The sequence below is a fragment of the Spermophilus citellus genome, assembly GCF_964194105.1.
Source record: "Spermophilus citellus genome assembly, chromosome: 17".
Lineage (NCBI taxonomy): Eukaryota > Metazoa > Chordata > Mammalia > Rodentia > Sciuridae > Spermophilus > Spermophilus citellus.
Window position 1 is genome coordinate 78,557,779 of NC_138199.1, and position 21,537 is coordinate 78,579,315.

The following is a 21,537-nucleotide window of genomic DNA, read 5'->3' on the forward strand; positions in this document are numbered from 1 at the left end:
AGGTGAGGGGTGCGCGGACATGAGCGCCGGGAGCTGCTCTTCTCAGAAGTGAAGCCTGGGCGCACGCGATGCCTGTCTCTGACCTGGCTCGCACTTTGCTTGGAGAAAGCTGCCTGTAGCCGCGTCACGTGGCTGAGACGATTCCTTGGGCAGGCCGGGAGTGGATGCAGACGTGGACCCCACTCCTGTCCCACTGGCCTGGAGGGAGCTGTGGATATCTGCTCGAGGGCATGGGCTCCTGGCCCTGGGGTCTGAGTGCTGAGGTGGCAGCGGGTGTGGGAAGAGGCACAGGGCAAAGCCAGGTGGCCGCTGCCTGGAGAGCACAGGGCACAGGCCACCTGTAGCAGCACGTTGTGGCCACACAGGTGGGGCGTAGTCCCAGCAAAGCACATGGGTGTTCACTGGGGCCAGCCGGTGCCCAGAGCAGAGCCTGGGGGAGGTGGGTGCCTGTGCAGGCCCCGCTGTGTGCACCCACAGGCACCCTCACACATTGGGCCCGGGGAGCCCTGTTGGAGTCCATGTTCCCAGAAGCCAGCAAGGGCCAGCCTTGCCGCCAGCCCTCCTGAGGCCACAGGGCTGCCTGTGAGCTTTTCTCAGCTCTGCCCGGCCTCCTGCTTCTAGGGTAGTCACGTGGCGGTGGGGCCTGGCTCTCAGCATGCTCTTTCTGTCCTAACGCAGGACAAAATGTCCTCAGCTAACTACCTTAGAGAGCGAGGGGAGCCTGCCATGCCCTCTGCTTGGTCTGACATGAGGGCTGCCCTGGAGTCTGCAGGGCTGGTGGGGCCTGAGCAGGAGCACCAGCTCTCAGCTCGGTCCTGTGGCCTCAGCACTGCGTCTGACCTTCTGCAGGCCCGTCACCGACTATCTGGAGGAGAACGTGGTGCAAGGCCTGAGGCAGATTCACCAGCAGGTTTGTGTGGCCCCTAAGTGTGCCCTTGGCTGAGCCTGTGCAGTGGGGGTGGGGGTGGGTGACCATGGTGGGCTCTCTTCCTGCTTTAGCTGGAGGCCATTCCCCAGGGTTCTGGGAAAGGATGTGGGTGCCAGGACCCTGCTTGTGTGGCCAGAGGTTTTCAGGGGTTGTGTGGCGCACTGAGTTGGGTAGGACTGGGTCGGTCTCCGCCACTGCCCCACTGTGGTGTCCCTCTGTCCTGGGCCAGGTGGGGGCACCTGTAGCTCAGAGACCTTGGTTTCCACCTGTGCATTTCAGATGAGCTGAAATTGAACCCAGGGTTTTTGCCACACGTTTTTCTGGGGAGCAGTGTGTCTCTCTGGGCAAAGCGAGAGCTGCAGAGCTGGTGCTTGCGGACTGCACGCTGCTCCCAAGGGCCGGCGTCGAGGGCCGTCTCTGCTCCATGTGGCGTTTTCTGCACTTGTGGAACAGGGGCCTTGGGTTCCGGATCCTTCCTGTTTGTGCCCCTGGCTTGCGTTTCTCACCTAAGGGAAGCCTGGCACACATGCCCCGCGTTGGTCACACCAGAGCTGGCCCAGCATGGTGGCTGAGGAACAGTTCCTGTGGCCTCTGAGCCGGTTCTGTGTCCTGTGGATCGTAAGTCCTCACAGGACTTCCGGTTTTTGTGAGGATTCGGGCTTTTGGAGAGCCGAGTGGAGCTCCTTCCATGTTGGAACGCTGGGTCAGGTTTGGCCAAGGGTGACCAGTGTTCTGAAGTCTCTCAGGCTTCTTGGGAGAGGAGCGGCAGAGTCCCATGGGCATGAGTTCCTTCCTGAGCAGCTCCCAGGGGGTGTCAGTTCTTACCCGAGACAGGACACAGCTGCCTGGTTCTCTCACTGGGTGGCCTTCCTCTTTGGCCTTCAGTTTTTCTTCTGTGACAGCCCCCAAACAGCAGCGTGGGGCCGGCAGACAGCAAGGTGGGCCGTGAGCTGGCGCCCGCCCTGCCAGCTCTGCACTGTGTGGCCCTGGTGTCGCTGGTCACCGCACAGTGCTGCTTCTGAGAACTGACTTCCCTCTCTCTCCGCAGCTCTGGGAGCGGCAGCTGTACAGGTGAGCTCACGTGGTGCCTCTGCACTCTGGGCACTTCCTGGTCCCGGGAGGGGGGGGGCGCGGTTCCTGGCTGCAGAGGCCAGCAGCTTGCCAGCACCTTCCCGTGTGCTGCAGTCCCTGGGCTCTGGCCTTCTGATCTCATGCAGATGGGCTCGTGTGGTTTTGAGCTTCACCTAAGCTGCGTGTGCTGCCCCGGGTTCCCCCTGGCTGCCAAGAGCCTCTGCTGTGTGCCTGCGCTGTGGCTTCAGCCCTCTCCAGGCGGGGCTTGTCTTGGTGTGCCTGGGTGGCTACCAGGAGTGGCCTTGCTGGGCCATGGGCTTGGGTGTGCCTCTTAAGACTCACGCAGCTTTCTGCAGAGGCCACCCGCACCCAGAGACTCAGGTGCTGAGCCCACGCTCTCAGCTCCTCTGTTCAGACTTCAGTTCAGGCAGTGGTTTCTGTCTCTGTCTCCTTGAGCTGTCGGCTCGGGTCGTGTTCTGGACCTGAGCTGGGGGCGGGCATGGCACCTGGCCGCTGATGCCCCTCAGGTGGGTGGTGAGCACCATGCTGCTCTCCTGTGCTCTGCAGCCTGGGCCTCCCTTCCTGCCTTCAGGGAGTGGAAAGGGAGGCCGTGGGTGCCCACTCTCCAGGGACCCAGGTCCTCCCACGTTCCACCCTTGGGAGCCCTCAGAACCGGCTGCGGTCACGTCTCGCAGTTCTCTCTGCTTCTAGCCCTTCTTCCTAGCGGGGTCTTTGGAAGCCCCCGTCGTTCCTGCCAGGTCCTGGGCCTGGGCACACCTGCAGTCCCAGCGCTGCTCTTCCTGGAGTGCTGGTGCAGAACTCCAGCACACCCCTTCTTTGAGCTACGTGACAGTGTTAGGCAGGCTGCTGACCGAGAGCTGACAGTGCTTGGCCTGCCCTGTGTGGCCATGTGATGTGGTGGCCCAGGAAGGACCAAGTATCCAGTGGAAGCTCAGTCAGAACAGCCCAGCCCTGAGGGGAGGCCATGGAAGACGGTCTGGGCCTTTTCATTTGCTTCCTGTCGGTGGTCCCTTCCTCAGTGACGTGCTGACTGGTCAGCGTCTGAGTGTGCTGAGCGCCTGAGTCGGTGGCGCCGCGTGAGGGCCCTGGGTGTGCGGGAAGGGCCTAACTGAGTGTTCTCTTGACTTCTAGGGGTCTGGGAGGAGAGCTCATGAGGCAAGCAGGTAGGTGTGAGGGCGGAGGCGGCAGCCCCTGGCCGTGGAGGGGACGTGTTCATGGCCTTCACCCCGCTCCTCGGGCAGCAGCGTCCCACTAGGCCTTCGGTGGCACAGGTGCTGGGTGGTCCCATGCTCTTGCTGGCTGGCATGTGGGTGGCAGGTGCTGCCCAGCTCCCCTGAGCTGCCCCCGGGCGCAGCTTGCTCCTAGCTTGGGTGGTGGTGGCCAGTGGTGGTAGCCAGGTGAGGACGTGGGGAGCTGAGGGCTGATCTCAGGTTTGTAGCCGGCATTCTTTTCTTCGGTCCAGTGTTCATTTAAATGTGGCTGTAGAGCAGGGGGTGAGTTGTAGACCAGTTGGGATGTCTGCAGGGAGCTCATGGAACACAGTACAGGACCATCTGTTTCCTGAAGCCCAGGTGCTTACTGGCTGACCTGGGCATGCTCCTGGTACTGATCCCCAGTGCCCTGTCCATCCTGGTCACCAAGGTGTGTGGGGAGCCACCGGGTGGGGCTGGCGAGCAGGTGCCGGTGTCCCAGATGTGGTCCATGTTGGATTGCCGCTCTCAGCGTTGGATGGGTCTGAACCCTCAGTGCCATCTTTAAGCTGCCTGCAGGCCTGGACGGTGGCCCAGGGTCAGCTATGGCTGCCTGGCCAAGAGGTTGCCCCCTGTAGCCTATGGTGGCCCCTCAGAGGCTATCCGGAAGGATTTGGGTTCTGCAGGCAGAAGGTGGGCTGATCACCTACGCAGGCTGCGTTCCCAGGCAGGGCTGCTGTTGGTCCTGGGCATCCTCTGGTGGGCAGTGGCAGGTTGTGCTTGCAGTCCGGTTGTAGGAGGGGACGGACATGGTGCTGTTGGCCCTGTGGGACCCAGCACCAGGGTGGGGCCCTGGCCCCAGTCTGGAGCTGAAAGCTAAGGTCCCAGGAGCAGTTTGAAAAGTGGTGCCTTCATCGGGCACCGCAACCCACGCCATGCCCGGTGCCGACTGCTGCTGCCCATGGGAGCTTCTGGCTTCCTGGTCTCCAGGTGAAACCACAGAGGGTCTGTGGGGTCATGTGCATGTCCACTGCCCTGCGCCGAGTGCAGGGTGGAGAGCCAGTCGCACCCAGGTCCCCGTGGGTGCCTCAGACCAAAATTCCCCCGGGGAGGCCGAGGGGAGCTGGTGTGGAGCAGAGGCTGGCTCAGCGACCCGTTAGGGCCCGGTCTGCCCTGGGGAGCCGTGAGGCATAGACCAAAACCCATTTTGGGGTGGGAGGAGCTCAGGAGGTGGCAGGAGAGAAGACCAGCGAGACATACCTTCCTGAAACCAGAGTCTGTGTTCTGAGCTGCTTGTGGGATGCTCAAGTCCAGGTGAGGCGGCTCTGCCTGCCAGAGGGCAGTGCAGTTGGGCAGTGAGCTGTTTTGGCACAGACATGTTTTAGGTGGAGAGTTGAGTAGCAACCCCATACTGTGTCCACCCAGCACCTTCAGCTGTCTCCCACGGGTCACTGCCCAGCCTGGTGTGAGTGAGCTGGACCTGCTCTGCTCCTGCCTCGGTGCCACGGTACTCAGGTGTCGGTCCTTGAGGTGGTGCCTCACCTTTGACTCTTGAAAAGAGGCGTCCTGGCCTGGCACTCCATTTGTGCTCCTGGTCTCGACCGCGCCGTGTCTCTGCAGAGACACAGGAGGGGTGCTCACCACCCACCCTGCGTGCCCAGGTGCTTTCCCTTGCCTCTCTGCTGGGGGGTGTGCACCCCTGCAGGAGCACTTCTTCTGTCTTGGAGATGGTTCTAGCTCAGGAGTGTCAGGCGCCTGGCACTGCTCCAGTCACTGCTGATGGCCTGACCCACTTGAGTCCTCTGAACTGTGTGTCCGCCCTAGGTTGTGCCCTGGGGGGGCCCGTGTTGGGGTGCAGAATAGCTGCCTCCCGCTGGTGGAGCGCGCTGCTGCAGCTGGGTTCCCAGTGCACACATCTCTCCCCTGGGAGCCCCGAGCTGGTGCGCCCAGCCACCCAGCTGCAGAGGTCACCATGGCCTCCTGGGGGCTCCCCAGTGGGTGGGGAGCTCTGTGCACTGCGTGACCGGGTAGAGGACAGTCGGGCTGGGGGTTTGGGCAGGTGACGCAGCTCTGTGCTCCTTTCTAGTGTGTGTTTTGGTGGAGAAGCTGTCGCTTTCCAGAATGCCCTTCAGAGGTGACCCCGTGGTCGGTGAGTGCATTTCTTCCCCACGGGAGGCAGGAGAACCTTTTCTCCCGTGGCTGCTTCAGGTCGCAGTGAGGGGGGGCTGGGACGGATGTCCAAGGGCCGCAGTGGGAAGGTTCTGATTCTGGAGTCCCTGTCTCGAACTCGTGCCCACTCTGCCACCCCCATAGCGTGGGGGCCACCGCCAGGTGCCTCCTGGGGCTCCTGGCCTGGCCCTGGCTGGCAGGCCGGGCAGTCCTGGTTTCCAGCTGTTTTTCTGGCTGAATAGAAAAGCGTTTGTTGCCCCAGCTCCCTGGGTGTAGTGGGGCTGAGTGCTTAGGTCTGTGTGGGTGGCGGTTCCTGGAGGAAGAGACACAAGGCGCCTGCAGCCTCGCTGGCCAGGGCAGGGTCCCCAGGTAGGTCACTGCAGGCGGCTTGGGCTCCTCCCAGACCCCATCTCCCAAGGGACGTGGCTCGTGGGTGCCGCTGCTCACAGGTCATCGGTGTCTGTGGCCTCGACAGGGGGCTGGCAGTGGCTGATCGATGACACCCTGAGAAGTCTTCACCTCGTTTCCAGCCAGGCCAGACCGCAGATCAAGGTACGCCGGCCAGGCCCGTCGCCCTGCGGGGCAGACAGCGCGAGTCATTGCGTGGAGGTGTTCTGGTGTGAGGGGACGCCCCTGTCGCCAGCCTTGGGGTTCCAGTGCTCTCTGTGTCACTCACGGCAAGACGTGGGATGTGGCCGTGAGCTACCAGAACGCCATCTTTCTCTTGGTGTTTCTGTCCCTGTTGATGACACTTGCCTTCAAAAATTGTCCTGAGCCTGACAGTAACTGCTCGGGTGGATCCTGCCTTCTGGTGGGCTGTGCAGTTCAGCTGTGGAGTCTGCTTAGGGTGCCCGTGTGCAGACCAGGAGGCTGGTGCAGCCCTGCCAGAGGGTTTTGTGGAGAGTATCTGCGTCCCAGCCGTGTCCTAGGGCAGGGCCGTGGGTGTGTGGCTGGCGAGCTCTTGTGACTGAGGATGGGAGTGGGCTGTGTCGCTGTCCCTTGTGACCTGCAGCCTCCCTGTGTCCAACATGGCCAGCAGGATGCACCTGATTTCTCTTGTTCCTTAAACGACTGTCATTCTGCAGGGCCAAGCGGTCTTGCTGGTGGGGCTTGAGTGCTGCAGCTCACTGTGCCGCCTACTCCGGCCCACCCAGCAGTAGTCAGGTGCTGGTGGACTCTGGTGGGCGCTCCGTGGCCACCCGCCCAGCCTGTGTTCTGGGTGGCTGGACCGTCCTGCATGGCAGCCCCTGATGGCCCTGGCGCTGGTTTCTGAGGGGCTCGTGCAGCACAGCTGGGTCCCCTGGCCCAGCACCCCTCCTGTTCTGACGTCCTGCGCTGGCTGTCCTGGAAGGGAGTCCACACCTGCGTCACTGAGGCTGGGAGGGATGACGGCTGGGTGAGCCGTGGGAGACACGGACTGGCTTGTGTGCAGGAAGCAGCTGCGTCTTCCACTCAGCCGGAGAAGCACTGGCCACGAGCAGCAGGCTGCAGCAGCCAGGGGCTCTGGAGGGCTTTGCCCAGCCCGGTGCCTGGACACTGTGGTGAGGGCTGCTCAGGTGGGGCCTGTCTGTTGTAGGAGGCCGCGGTCACAGCCCTGGCTGCTCTCTGCTGTGAATACTACATGAAAGAGCCAGGCGAGGCCTGTCCTGAAGCTCAGGGTAAGTGGCCGGATGCCCCAGGCAGACCTCCCTCCCCTCCCCCGCTGCCTGTCACCTCCCGTCCCTCGCAGAGCTGCGTGTTCACCCTGTGCTCCCACTTGGCCAGCACTTCTCCTGGGCTCTCCCAGCATCTCTGGGACGGCGCCTTAGCCCTGGGTGTGCTGCCAGCTCTGAGGGAACCCTTGCGCCTGTGAGGGACGTCCTTCCCGCAGTGCATCTCTATTCCTAGCTCACAGCCCTCCTGATGGCCTCAGGCGCTCTCAAGCCTCGAGGCCACCTGTGGGATGCCGGCCTGTGGAAGGGTGGAGCTCGCGTGGAGCTCGCGTCCTCACGCTCCTTCCTCCTGCAGAGGCGCTGATCCCGCAGTACCTGGCGGAGCTGCGCGGCCCCGAGGAGATGGCCCGCTGTGGCTTCTCCTCGGCCCTCGGCGCCCTCCCAGCCTTCCTCCTGAGAGGCCAGCTGCAGCAGGTGAGACCACCAAGCAGGAGTGGGAGGCGGCCATGGCACAGGGCCTGCTGCCAGGGGCAGGCCCTGCGTGTGTGGTCCTGCGGCCTTCAGTGCCCGGCTGTTCCTGCAGGATGGGCCTGGGGCCTGGCTCTGGTCTGTGCCCCGCCCCGCTCTGGCCATGGCAGGGCTGGGTGGGGGCAGAAGCTGCCCTGCCTCTGGGAAGCGCAGGTGGCCTGCGGGTGCTCCGCTTCCTTTGGGGATCTCACCACACCTCAAGGCGGTGGCAGCCTGTGTGGGGTGGAGCCGTGCTCTGCCCTGTGAGGGTGCTGGGCTCGCCGGCACCCCGTCGAGCTCCCAGGATCTCGAAGGCCGAGAGCCTCTTGTGCCTCAGTTACCCGCGTGAGCCTCAGGCAGAAAGGCCCAGGTGCCTCCGATGCCTGCCCCTGGGGCTGTTGCCAGACCCTTGCCCCAGCCTCCGGTGCTGGCCATCCCCCTCAGTGTCCTGGTCACGTTGCTCCTCCCAACACCCTGCCTAGTCCTCTCCCTGGGAGGGTCCGAGCATGGGTGCAGGTTCAGCCTGCCCCAGCGGCCTCAGCCCGCACAACTCGTGCACTTCCTCCCCAGGTGACACACCTGCTGGCTCCTATGTCCCATCCCCACACCCGCCAGGGCCTGTGTCCGTGCCCACCTGCCGTGCTCCCTCCTGCGCGCCCTGGGGCCCAAGCTTCAGGCGGCCTCTCTACCTGCAGGACAGGCCCTGTCACTGCCACATGGCTAGACCCTCATCCTGGGGTTTATCTGACCTAGAGACGGAAGCAGTTGTTAGGCTGGAATTGGCACCATGGTGGGTGAGGTTCAGCCGGCAGGAGCCAGCAGCTGCACCATCTCAGTCCCAGGCTGGAGCAGCAGAGACCGTGCCAGGCCGTGGAGGCCATGTGGTTGCCATGTGGTTGCCAGGGTCAGGGCTTGGCAGCTGGGAGAGCTGGGGGCGCCCTCGAGTTCTTCCTAAGCTGAGCTGAGAGGGTCGAGTCTCCCAGCTGGCAGGAGGCGGTCCTGCTGCAGCCACCCTTGGGGGCCATACGTTGTGGCTGAGGCTTCTGTTGCCCTCAGGTGCTCACAGGCCTGATGGCAGTCACCCGCTCCTCTCCCAAGGACGTGAGCTTTGCCGAGGCCAGGAGGGACGGTCTGAAGGCCATCGCGAGGTGAGCCGCAGACCAGCAGCCAGGCAGACGTGCTGGGGACCTCGGTCTGCTCAGGCCTTCGCCTCTGGCATCCCGAGTTCTTCCCCTGAAGAGCACATTTCCAGTTCTGGGGGCCAGGGACAGCTGAGTGCTGCCCAGCCGCGGTGATGGCTGGGCCATCCTGCGGTCAGCCTCCATCTGGGAGCTGGGGACTGAGCCCAGGCCAGTGTCTGTGACCAGATCGTGGCCCCTCTGGGCTGTGGGGCACTTGCCCGGCAGGGGCCGGGCCTGGGATCACCCCCAGCACAGAGCACCTCGGGAAGGCGGGGAGTGGGATTGGCTCTGCTCCAGGCCCACAGCTTGAGGCTGCAGTGCCTGCCTTCCCTCTGTCCTCCACAGCTGTGGACCCATGTCCCCTCCGATGCTGAGCCAGGGTGGGCAGTGGGAGGATGGTGGTCCAGCCTCACGGCTGAGGCCTCTCTGCACTGTCTGCTCAGGAAGGCTCATCAGGCCACTGTGACGGGAAGGACCCGGCCACAGCTCTCGTGGGCACATGGCTGGTCTTCATTTCAGAATCTGCCAGACCGTCGGTGTGAAAGCAGAGGGGCCCCCCGATGAAGCTGTGTGCAGAGAGAACGTCACCCAGGTGTACAGCACACTCCTGGACTGCATGAGCGACTACACCACGGACAGCCGGGGCGATGTGGGGTCCTGGTAAGGGGGGGGCCTGCCTGGTGGTCTCATGCTGCTGAGAGTGCTTAGCCTCTACTTTTGGGGGTCTCCTGCCCGTCTCTCTTGTCCCTTCTCCCCCTGACCGAGGGGAAATTGGTACACACAGTGCTGCGTCCCACGCTGGCACCCCTTGGGCGTCTCCTGCTCCTGGTGACGTTCATCTCCAGCCTGGCTCCTGGCTGGAGGTGAGAAACAGGAGTGCCACCATCCTGTTGAGAAAGGACCCCATGTGGCCTCAGGAGGAGCCCTGTCCTGGCCTCCAGGGCCCACTCCTGCAGCCACACCTGCTGGCCTGGGCCTCTCACAGCTGCGAGCCCCTCCCTCCTCAGCGGTCTGTCTGTCACCCGCCTCCGCCTTCCTCATTTTGGCGCCGTGTTTTCAAGTGTTTCTCATAGTTTTCAACTGAGTCCTTGGGCCCAGAGCCACGTCGCCAGGGCTTTCTCCAGGCAGGCCACGTGGAGTGCGCGGGCTCCGTGACAGAGGTTCACTTGTGCCCTGGCTCCCAGGTGCAGCCTGGGAAGCCCTGCGCGTCACCAGGTCCCTGCCTGGGCCCGTGGGCTGTGGGGCTCCTCCTGGCCTCACCTGGGCCTCGCAGCTCAGGGGTAGGGGTGGGGTGGAGGAAGCGCAGAGGTCGCCCTCCCAGTGTCCTCCAGCACACCTTGCACCCCCCACACCTCCACAAATGGGCCAAGTGGGAGCCACTCTGCTCCGGGGACAGGAGGTCCCCATGTGGGGAAGGAGGGGCCGTTGCTCAGTCTGTCCGGCAGCAGGTCAGCAGGCTCCTCTGCAGGGCGCGCCTGCCACGAGCCCGCTGGGCGAGTCCTGTCTGTCCTCACATGCGAGAGACAGACCCCATCTTGTGGTGCCGTGTGGCCCCGAAGCGGGTGTCGCAGTCTCTGAGATTCGCGTTTCAGGCCCTGAGGGCCTGGCCCACGTGGGGCTGTCGGCCTCGTGGTTTCCCTGTGTCTCAGGACCTTCCTTCCGGAAGAGCCTCGGGGGCTGCCAGAGGCCTGGTGAGTGCAGCTGGTGCAGCGGGGCTGGAGCCCAGTTGTACCTCACCTTCCTGGGTCTCTCTGTCCTGCAGGGTCCGCGAGGCTGCCATGACCAGCCTGATGGAACTGACGCTTCTCCTAGCGCAAACTCAGCCTTCGCTGATTGATGCCCACGTGTGAGTGGCAAGGGGCCACAGGCCGCCCGTGGGGCAGGCACCCTCTCCTCAGATCCCATCTAGGTCCCTGTCCCGACCTCTACAGCCTGTGGCTCTTGTCCAGGGCCACTTCTACCTGGTCCCCCCAGGACAGACCCTGCCTCTTGAGAGTCTGGCCTGTTTGACAGCAGCTTTGAGGGCTGAGGCAGGTGCCTCTGGCTTAGGGGCCCTGCAGTTGTTGCCCCCCCTGCCAGGACAGGCCCGTCGACTCAGCCCCTGGCCCCGGGGATTCCTGGTGGGGGGCTGTGCTGCCCCCCATCCTGCCCTCTCCCCACCCTCCTCGCCCACGGCCCACCCTGTAGCCCCCTTTTGTCCCCTCTACCCAGTAGCCCCTGTGGCGTTCAGGGTAGGCGTGGTCTGTCCTGTGCGGCTGTGCTGACGGGGCCCTCGGTTGGCAGGTGTGAGCGCCTCATGTGCTGCGTGGCCCAGCAGGCCAGCGAGAAGATTGACCGGTTCCGCGCCCACGCCTGCAGCGTGTTTGTGACGCTCCTGCACTTCGACAGCCCTCCCGTGCCCCATGTGCCGCACAGACAGGAGCTGGAGAGGCTGCTCCCCAGGTACTGGAGGGCGCGGGCCCCCGGGGGCCCCTGTGAGCCTGGCCTCAAGGAGCTGCTCTCCTGCAGGTCCGACGTGGCCTCCGTGAACTGGAACGCACCTTCCCAGGCCTTCCCCCACATCACCCAGCTGCTGGCGCTGCCCACCTACCGCTACCACGTCCTGCTGGGGCTGGCCGTGTCGGTGGGAGGCCTGACCGAGTCCACGGTGAGCGGCGGGAGACGGCTCCTTGGGGACCGGGCCGGTGCTGCCTTCTCTGCTGTGGCTCTGGGGACGGTGTGCTCCGGAGCAGGCGACCAGCTCTGTGCTGAGCCTGGGGCTGGTGGCCTTGGCCACCAAGGCAGATTCTAGAGAACTGCCCCCACCTGGTGAAGGGGGAGTGGCGTCACGTGGAAGTGACCAGGCTGTCACCACCTCTGGTGTAGCCCGGGGCCCGCTGTCATGTGGCTCTGCCACGGGCGCCCAGATGCCTTAGTGGCCTCTGGTGGCCTTGGCTGGCCTGGTGTGTTTCTGTAAAATGCAGGAGTGGTTTACAGCTTGGCGCTGGTGTGTAGCTGGGTGTCCCTCCCACGGGAGGGGTGGCTGGTCTCAACCCTCCCTGGGAAATCTGGCATGAGCCTAGTTCAGAGGACGTGGAAGGGCCTCTGTCTAACCTGGCTGCCGCAGGCCCGCCCCTCCCGCTCCAGACATGCCCACGTGCAGCCGCCACTCCAGGGGAGACCTTAAAACCAGTTGCAGAAACTTGTTCGCTGCAGGAGACCTCTTGCATGTCCCAGGGCCCACATGGCCCTGTCACCACACTGTGGTCACATTTCAGACAGCCTGGCCAGCACCCCCAGGGTCCATACTCCCCAAGTTGGTCGGGGACACTGCGCTTGGCGGGTCACACACGCTGCTGCTCATCCTGTGGTGTGTTCCCCTCCTGGGTCTGGCTGATGCCTCGCCACCCTAGGGGTCGCATCCCCACACGCTGTCCACCTCCACCATGCCAGAAGGCTCGGCTGGCAGCCCGGGGCCTCCTTACTCACCTGCCTTCTCCGCGGCCTTGGAGCTGAGCTGGCAAACAGGCCCTGCTCTCGCTGTCCTCTGCTCCCCTCGGGGACAGTCCCGTTGGCCCTGGGTCTGCCTCTGGGACCTGTGTCTGATCTGCACACGCGGTGACCTGGGCTCCCAGGGCCTGTGGCTGCTCTGTGGACTCATGCCGCCAGTGCTGAAAGCCTAAGCACGTCAGGGTGGCCGAGCTGTGCTGTCCACAGGGCCTGTCCTGGACGTGTGCACAGTGGCCCACGCCCAAGGCCACAGTAAGCCTCTACAGGACCCTGACATCTCTGGTGGAGTTGCCTCCATGGTTGGCAACATCTGCATTCACTGCTGCACGGCCAGCCTGCATGGCAGGTGGACCTGGCCGTGCTGCCTGACACCCTTTCCATCTTACAGGTCAGATATTCCACGCAGAGCCTCTTGGAGTACATGAAGGGGATTCAGAAGGATCCAGAGGCTTTGGGGAGCTTCAGTAAAACCCTCCTGCAGGTCTTTGAGAATAACCTCCTGAATGACCGGTGAGTGGCGCCCTGTCCACCCTGCTTCCACAGGGCCGGGGCCTCCTGGGCCCATCTGGTCTCCAAGCCTTAACCCCACAGTTTGGGCAGGGAAGTGACCATTTTTGTGTGCACTGACGTAAAGGTAACTTAAGCAAAGTGCTGGGTGACATGGAACATGCCCAGGGTGCTCCCGTGACAGCTCCCTACCATGGGGAGTCCCCGCAAGGCTTCTTCCTGCAAGCAGCTGGAACTAGCTTTCCGGCAGTGGCCTTTGCATAGGCAAGGGGAGGCCCCGTACCCCTTGACCTCAGGGTGGAAATGCTCTGTGGCTGGGGGAAGCCTCCAGGCCTCGCCCGCAGATTCAGCAGTTGGCCTCCCTGCCTCCTGTTTGTGGATGGCCCTGTAGAGGTGCAAGGTGCAAGAGGCAACCAGCCTGTGGCTGCAGAGCCCCCTCCTCAGGTTTTTCTGCCCTGCTGCCCGTCTGCCTCAGAGTCCGCAGGCACAGAAGCTGAGCTTGTGCTTTGTGTTTTGTTGGAATGGAACCAGGAGGACCTGCCTTCTTTGGTCAGTGTAGTTACCGAGGGGCTCCCCCTCCTTGATTCTCGGCTTCCATGGGCATCGTGGCTGGCTGGAAGATAGCCGCTGCGAGCACACAGGGACGGGTGGCTTGCAGCGCCCTCCTGGGCAGAAGCAGCGTAGGCTGGTTGTGTGTGCTGCGTGCTGCCGGCGGTGTTCCAGGGCGGTGTGCCGCGTCCTGGGCCTGTGAGGCCCTGTTCCTCCCTGCCCCGCAGAACCTGGACCTGGGCAGCACTCCCACCACTCTCCAGGGACCTGGCGGGCAGCTGCCAGCACAGGGTGCGGTCAGCCTGCGTGGGAAGCCTCCGTCTGTCTGGTGTCTCTTTGCTGTTGCTTCTTGATAGTCCTCTGGTTGCAGAAGCCTCCAGCTCCTTCTGTCCTCTCAGCCTCGGGCCAGCACCTGAGGCCTGCTCCCAGGTCCCAGACTGGTGTTCCCTTCCAGAAGCTTCTGCGGAGGGGTCACGTTTGCCTGTGGTCCATTTTGAGTCAGTTTTGCACCTGGGCAGTGTGTGGATGGTGCTCGTCTTGCCCTGGATGTCAGGTTGCCCGCCCGCTCTGCTGTGTCGCTCTGCCCCTGGCTGGGACCACAGCCTGGGTCCCTTCTGGCTGGAGCCAGGCGCCTCGGTACTTGAGAGTGTTGTCTGCTGGCTTGGTTGCCAGTTGTTCAAGAGGAGCAGTCATTCAGCTCCGTCCGTCCTCTCTGCGCCTGGCACCTGCATCTCCCTGTGAATTCTCTCGTGGCCTGTGGGGTTCTGGGGTGTGGCACCAGAATTTTGACCAGTGGTTCCGCCTCCCAACAGGGCACCTTGCCTGCAGCCCCTGCCTGGGCCTCGGCAGCCATCCCTGACAGTCATCCTCTCCCCACAGGGTGTCGGTGGCACTGCTGAAGATGCTGGACCAGGTGCTGGCCAACGGGTGCTTCGACATCTTCACCACAGAGGAGAAGTGAGTGCGCTGGCTCGTGGCCTCCTGGCCGAGCCACTCACCAGCCTTCTGCTGTGGCCTTGCCTGTGTGGCCTTCCTGCCTCAGCCTCACGAGCAGCTGGGGTCACAGGCTGCCACTGCTCCTGGGTGGCTCAGGATCCAGGTAGTCACCTTCCAGGGTGATGAGGGTCAGCTCTGTACAGACTGGACATGGTCAGCCAGCACGAGGAGGGTGTGGCTGGCGTTGGTTTCGCCTCACTGCACAGCGGGTTGCTGGGTGGCACGTGAGTGGAGACTTCAGGGTGACAGCAGCCTGTCGCCCTCCACTGCCCTTCCCAGGTCAGAAAAGTGCGCAGCAGGGCGGCCCAGGGCAGAGATGCGGGCCGAGGGGCTCATCAGACCCACCCAGACAAGGGGACTCAGGAGGCAGAGCCCCAGGGGGAAGTCCTTAGGGCACCAGGAGCTTGTGAGCCCCTGGGGTTGCCAGAGATGACCCCAGCTGGCCATCGGTCAGGACAGCCCTGATGGAGGATGTGGAAAGCCTGTGGTTGGAGGTTCTGCACAGGGACACAGCAGAGCCCCAGGAGAGGTGGGGTCAGGGAGGTATCCCAGAGGGACTTGCTCCCACCGTGACAGATCTCAGTTCCCAGGGGCACTTCAGTGGGCTGAGGCTGTGTTGGAAGGAGTGGCTAGGGTGGTGGGCAGTGCTGTTCACAGGGCCAGCAGGATTCCTGGACCAGGCTGGCCCTGAAGGGCAGTGGCCTGGAGCTGGGCTCACTGGGCAGCATTCGGGCCTCCCTCTGCTGGGGACACCCTGAGGGCCTTGCTCTGGGCTGGTGCCTGGGCAGGATCTGCCACTGCAGTGGTCACTGGGGTCAGTGGCCACATCCTGACCATGCACAGGAGCACCAGGGCAGCAGCAGATTGCTGGGGCAGGTGGGCGTCCTCGTCCCTGCACCTGGGAGTGAGAGCCAGCTCTGCTGCCTGGCTCCAAGGCTGCCTTGGCACGCGGCTCGTGCCCCGGGTCCCTCCAGAGCGCCCTGTTTTCTTGCAGCCACCCCTTCTGCGTGAAGTTGCTCGCACTGTGTAAGGAAGAGGTCAAGAAGTCGAAGGACGTCCAGAAGCTTCTGTCAAGCATCGCAGTGTGAGTCCTCAGATCTGGCCAGGGATGGCGGTGGGAGAGCATGGTGGCTGCAGGTGGCCTGGCCGTCCAGTCTCAGGCTCAGTTGTCTGAAGCAGCCAGAAAGCAGGCTGCCTGTGCTGTGGTCAGCAGGGTAGTCGCGGGGTCCTGCCCGAGTGGGTGAGCCTCAGCTGCTCTCTGGGCTCTCACAGGCTCTGCGGGATGGTGCAGTTCTGTGGTGATGTGAGGAAGAAGGTCCTCCTGCAGCTGTCCCTCCTGCTGTGCCACCCGTTCCCCGTGGTGAGTGTCGGCCTCATCCCATTCTCTGCCTGTGGACCCAGACCTTCGTCTTGGGGATGAGCGCTGGCTCTGACCTCAGAGAGAGGCTGAGAATGGAGGCACCCTCAGGTGCCACTGTGAGCCCAGTGACTCGGGGGCCCAGGGAGGAGGTGCTCCAGTTTAAGGCCAGCGTGGGCTATGAGCAGGACCCTGTCTCAAAGGGGGGCTGGAGATGTAGCCCCCGTGGTGAGCATTTGCCTACCACATGCACGGCCCTGGGCCCGTCCCCAGCACCACAGGAAGAAGAGATGCAAAACAGAGGAAAGGTCAGTGGCGTGGACAAAGGGGAGGGAGGAGGGACGGGAAAGGGAAGAACAGGAATGAATCCCACTGGACCTTCGTACACACGCAAGAACATGCCACAGAGAGTCCCACACCAGGTGTGTCTGTGGGATGCTGATTAAAAAATCATGTATAAAAATACACACGTAAATACGTCAGAGAGGTCAGCAGAGGAGGGGAAGTGCGGAGACTGGGTCAGTGTGAATCCTCTTCCCTACTTTTGTGATTCTGTCAAAATGTGGCTCAGTGGTAGAGCACGTGCCCAGCACGTGCCAGGCCCTGGGTGCAATCCTAGCACCACATAGAAATCAATCGATAAATGTCCAGCTGCAACTGAAAAAGACAGGTGGGTCATGCCCAGGGCTCTGCTGGGGGAGACGGCGGGCAGGCTGCCCTGCGCCGGGCTCGGCGGCCGGGGTCTCTGTGCACCAGGCTCCCTGGCAGCGTGGCGCCTTCCCCTCTGACCTGCACCCTCCCCGCCCAGGTCCGGAAGGCCACAGCGAGCCGGGTCTACGAGATGGTACTCACCTACAGTGACGTGGTGGCTGCAGCCGTCCTGGACGAGGTCATGGCCGTGCTCAGTGACACAGCCTGGTGAGTGCCTCCTCCCTCCTGCCCCGCGTCCCCCCGCGTCCCCCCGCCTCCCTCCAACCTCGACGGGACGCTCCTGGGACTGAGGTGGCAGAGGGTCTCTGTGAGCTTGTACCTCCCAGCTACACTTCCTTGTGGGGTTGGGGGTCGCTGAGGCCTTGCTGGTGGGCGTCTGGCCGTCTCTCTGCCTGTCCCCGGGCCTGCTGGGCACTGCACTGCACCTCCCGCGTGCCTGTGTGGAGGGCTCTGGGCACTGGGAGTTGGGAACCACGGGGGATGCCACTGCTGGCCACATGGCCGTCAGGTGGCCTCAGCACCCACCGCGGCTCCTGCAGGGGGCCCACAGAGTACTTCAGGTTTGACAGGACAGACCTCTCAGGGCCTGCCCCAGGTCAGAGGGGCAGGGCCTGGGTGCCACTCCACAGTGGGCTCTGGCTATTCCTGACTTCTTAAAAACACCAAGGCACGTTTGGGCCAGGGTCTAAGCAGCTGGAGGAAGGACAGTGAAGAGGAGTGGCTAAGGCTGCTCCTGTCTGGCCCAGGGAGAGCTTATGAAATGTTCCAGAGGATTTGAAATAACTCACTTCATCGCAGAAGAGCACCCCGACGTTCCTGCACAGTGTGGCTGAACGTCGTGTGCACTCTCAGTTCAAGCAGTAAACAGCTGGATTCAGGCACAGCTTAACCGTCCTGGGGACGGAACCTGTGTCCTCACCCGCCTCCGTGTGACCCTGCTGGGCGGGAGGTGGCCTGGGGCTGAGCAGAGCCTGCTTGTGTGGGCGCCTTTCCTGCCTCCGGCTGCAGCCACGATCCCCCTGGGTGGCTGTTTCAGGGTGGGTGTCTTTTCCTGATCTCCACTTGGCCCAAGGTGGACAGGTCTGCTGAGACCTGAGGCTGCTGTGGACCTGTATTCCCGTGGTCAGGGCTCAGGGCTGCCTCTCCTCTGCAGGGACGCAGCCCTCCCGGTTGTGAGAGAGCAGCGGAATCGCCTCTGTGACCTCCTTGGTGTGCCCAGACCCCAGCTCGTCTCCAAGGTAAGCCCTCTCTCACCTCCCACCACCTCGGGGACGCAGCACTGTGCTGCCCGTCACCCCAAGCCCTCCACTCCCGGGTGTTCAAGTCTTCCAGTCACGGTCAGCTTGCCTTGGGTGGCGTGTCCACACGGCCCACCCTGCCTGGTCCTCGTCCAGTCTGAGCCACACAGGCCTGCTGTGGTGGTGCCAGGTCTCCGGGCTCGCACGGACGGGTCCCTTCTTCTCACGGAGCCTTCTCTGGGGGCCCCTCCTGGCTCTGCAGTGCTGCCCTGGGCCGCACACCCTGGCTCCTGCTCGCTGTGCTCCCCGGCTGCTGTGGTGCGTCTCCAGGCTCTGCTCCCTGGGGCAGCGGGCCATGGGAGGTTCCAGGAGGCCCCAGGATCATAAGTTCAAGACCAGCCTGGGAACTTGGTGAGACCCTGTCTTGGAATAAACCGTAAAAAAGGCTGAGGATACGGCTTGTGGTGAAGCAGCCCAGGGCTCAGTCCTAGGACGAAGAAAGCCCAAACCTCTTCGGTGCCCTTTCCCAGCCGCGAGGCTGTCTGGCTGGGGGGCTGGGGGGCTGGGGTGAGGTCGGCCCTGGCCTGCAGCCTGCGTCTCACTGTTGCTGGGCGCGGCTCGGCTCGGCTGCTGTGTCTCCTGCTCTGGGATCTCTGCGTGGACGGTCCTTCCCACTGCCTCGCCCAGGTGTGGTTTTCACCCTGGCGTCTTCTGCTTCTGAGTTCCCTGGGCCCGCTGCCTGCTCTCCCTCCCAGCCTGACCACCCGTGTCCCTGTGCGTCCGTCTGTCCACACTCTGCCATGCCCTGTGGGTCTCCTGAGCAGACCACGCCACTGTGCAACTGGCGCTGTCCTGTTTGTTTCCATTCTTGACTTGGGCTACACGTGCTCCGGGAGGCCCTTGGTCTCTGTGGACTCTCCCTCCCCTGCCAGAGCCGGGGGCAGCTCCTCCAGACCTTCATGATGCCAACCTGGCAGCTCCCATGAAGAGCAGGGGTGGGACCCCAAGGCTGAGACCGACCCTCACCCCAGCGCACACCTAGCCTCAGCAGCGGGTGCAGGCGCAGAGCTGGTCTCAGCCAGGGCTCTGTGCGCCCCCCACAGCAGCTCCAGGCAGTCATCTCAGGTCGCTGACGGCTGAGCCCAGCGACTTGCTTTCAACTGAGCAGTTTTTATTGAGCAGATGGAGTGAGCCTGTGAGCCGGGCGCCTCCACGGGCTGTCTCAGGCCTTCGCTGTCGTGTGTTGTGACCGTGGCCCTGCGACTCTTACTTTGTCAGCCTGTGTGACCAGGCGTGTCCTTACGGAACCTTGACTTGTGAGGTCCACTACCCCTCGTTGTGCAGCCTCCATGTGTTCTTCATCTGAACAGACAGTACACGCTCTTCCTCTTCCAGTCCAGCTTAGATGTACCAGCTTAGTCCCGCTGTCCGCCCGCCATCTTGGTTTTCTGTTGGACCTTCTGATCTGATGTCTCTCCTCTCGTCTGCGGACCCCCGTGCCCACCTGCACGGTCTCCAGCTCCTCTGTCTGTGCTCAGCCTGGAGACTGGACTCTCCCGACGCGTTGCAGGCTGAAGGGTCACCTGGGTTGTGGCATTGGCATGCTGCCACCTGACCCGTCTTGTGGCTTCTCTGGACTCGGGTCTCCAGCTGCACAGGACCCTGCTTGGTGTTGGCTGCCCTGGCCACCAGGCCCTCTCAGCCTCCCTGCTTCCCTCTCAGTGGCCTGTCTCTCCCAACACACTGGTTCTCTGTGTTCCCCTTGTGGACACTTGTCCCCCATAAGATCATCTTCCTCCCCTTCCTTCCCCGCTCGGGGCCCCAGCGGGAGCACTCTCAGGCACGCAGTGCCACACAGCCTGGCCTCCAAGCGGGCCTCGCAGGTACACAGGCCGTGCTGTGGCTGGTGCCTCCTGCCTCCTCGCGTGCCAAGGCTGAGCCCAGTGCCAGCCTTCTGTGTCGAATGTGCCCTGCCGTTCCCTTCATGCACACGTCAGCCTGGCAACTGCCTCGCTGTGGTGGCAAGGCCATAGCAGCTGTCCTGCAGGGCTCAGGCTCAGGGTCTGGGGAAGTGGCACAGAGCATCTTCCTGTGGGAACCCAGCACAGGAAGTGTCTCCTGCCACCTGTTTTTGTCCTCCAGAGGCCCGGGGTGGACGGGGAGATGGGGCTGGACAACCTGACATGGTGTGTCTCTCCTGCAGCCCGGTGCCTGTTGAACCAGTCCTGAGAGCCCTTGGGGCTGTGCAGTGGGGAGGAGCTGCCCATGGCACATTGCTCGTTGCTGCCCATCCACCGAGGGACGGCACCTGGGTCGCTGAAGCCGTCACCAGATGTGCTCTTCACGTGCGGCTGTGCCGGTGGCCGGGCTGCCTGCTTCTGCCTCCATGGAACAAGCCTGCTTCCCATAAAATCATGTACCAAGCCACTCCCCGTCTGTCTGTCTGTCTCTGGAAACCGGGGTTGTGGCTCTACCCACAGGGGCTCCCATGCACTCTGGAGACGGGGGCTGTGGCTGTGGCTGTGGCTGCACCCCAGAGGCTCCGTGCACTCTGGAGACGGGGGCTGTGGCTGCGGCAGCACCCAGAGACTCCGTGCACTCTGGAGACGGGGGCTGCGGCTGCACCCCAGAGGCTCCGTGCACTCTGGAGACGGGGGCTGCGGCTGCACCCCAGAGGCTCCGTGCACTCTGGAGACGGGGGCTGTGGCTGCGGCTGCACCCCAGAGGCTCCGTGCACTCTGGAGACGGGGGCTGCGGCTGCACCCCAGAGGCTCCGTGCACTCTGGAGACGGGGGCTGCGGCTGCACCCCAGAGGCTCCGTGCACTCTGGAGACGGGGGCTGCGGCTGCACCCCAGAGGCTCCGTGCACTCTGGAGACGGGGGCTGTGGCTGCGGCTGCACCCCAGAGGCTCCGTGCACTCTGGAGACGGGGGCTGCGGCTGCACCCCAGAGGCTCCGTGCACTCTGGAGACGGGGGCTGCGGCTGCACCCCAGAGGCTCCGTGCACTCTGGAGACGGGGGCTGTGGCTGCGGCTGCACCCCAGAGGCTCCGTGCACTCTGGAGACGGGGGCTGCGGCTGCACCCCAGAGGCTCCGTGCACTCTGGAGACGGGGGCTGTGGCTGCGGCTGCACCCCAGAGGCTCCGTGCACTCTGGAGACGGGGGCTGCGGCTGCACCCCAGAGGCTCCGTGCACTCTGGAGACGGGGGCTGCGGCTGCACCCCAGAGGCTCCGTGCACTCTGGAGACGGGGGCTGTGGCTGCGGCGGCACCCAGAGACTCCGTGCACTCTGGAGACGGGGGCTGCGGCTGCACCCCAGAGGCTCCGTGCACTCTGGAGACGGGGGCTGTGGCTGCGGCTGCACCCCAGAGGTTTCTGTGCTCAGATGCTCTGGTGCAAGTGGCCGGCGAGTAGGGCCAACACTGCAGGGAGCAGGAGGCTGAGACTGGATGGGGGTGGTGAGCGCAGAGTTGGAGGCACCCCACGTCAGGGTTGAGGCCTCCAGGAGCCCAGTTGCACCAGGCCACCTTTGTTGGTGTTGCTGTTTGCCACTGGACCTGTGGTGGGGAGCTCCATGTCCTTATGCTCTAGCCAGTGGGCCACCTGCTGCCCGCTGGGCCCTGGCTTTTACTCCTTCCCCACCTGACAGGTGCCTCCCTCCTGCTCTGGGGATTTCCGTCCTGGACAAGGCCAGTCAAGGTCCCAGGAGGGCCCTATGACCAGGCCCAGCTGCATCCGTAAGGCCCTGCCATCCCGCCAGAGCACACCGCCCAAGGGGACAGTGACACACTGAAGCCCAGAGACAGTCACTTGCCCTTGGACCCATCAAAGACATCGCAGTTCCTTCTAGTCTGACTCTGCCACCCAAGGAAAGGCCATCACCTGGGCAGCCAGCTCTGCTGTCCCAGACCCCAGGCCCAGGCATTTACCCTCAGCAGAGGCCTGGGGTCCCTCCCCTGCGCAGCAGCAGT

At 63.8% G+C, this 21,537-nt stretch overlaps 1 protein-coding gene across 3 annotated transcripts in view; it reads left to right on the plus strand.

Moving 5' to 3' along the window:
- Positions 1-19,994, plus strand: part of TBCD (tubulin folding cofactor D) — a 103,196-nt gene extending 83,202 nt beyond the window's left edge. The window contains exons 20-38 of one of the 3 annotated variants that reach the window (XM_081270689.1): positions 850-910; positions 1,977-1,999; positions 3,152-3,183; positions 5,297-5,359; positions 5,855-5,931; positions 6,956-7,037; positions 7,387-7,505; positions 8,595-8,686; positions 9,239-9,379; positions 10,482-10,565; positions 11,003-11,161; positions 11,228-11,366; positions 12,597-12,718; positions 14,144-14,221; positions 15,255-15,344; positions 15,533-15,620; positions 16,426-16,535; positions 17,482-17,566; positions 19,770-19,994. In XM_081270689.1, the coding sequence (XP_081126815.1) occupies positions 850-910; positions 1,977-1,999; positions 3,152-3,183; positions 5,297-5,359; positions 5,855-5,931; positions 6,956-7,037; positions 7,387-7,505; positions 8,595-8,686; positions 9,239-9,379; positions 10,482-10,565; positions 11,003-11,161; positions 11,228-11,366; positions 12,597-12,718; positions 14,144-14,221; positions 15,255-15,344; positions 15,533-15,620; positions 16,426-16,535; positions 17,482-17,566; positions 19,770-19,784 (1,660 nt within the window). In that variant the 3' untranslated portion in view covers positions 19,785-19,994. Of the gene's footprint in view, positions 1-849; positions 911-1,976; positions 2,000-3,151; positions 3,184-5,296; positions 5,360-5,854; positions 5,932-6,955; positions 7,038-7,386; positions 7,506-8,594; positions 8,687-9,238; positions 9,380-10,481; positions 10,566-11,002; positions 11,162-11,227; positions 11,367-12,596; positions 12,719-14,143; positions 14,222-15,254; positions 15,345-15,532; positions 15,621-16,425; positions 16,536-17,481; positions 17,567-18,961; positions 19,742-19,769 lie in introns of those variants that run through there. The other 2 variants (XM_081270688.1, XM_081270687.1) reach the window with 2 other exon arrangements.
- Positions 19,995-21,537: the final 1,543 nt, after the last annotated feature.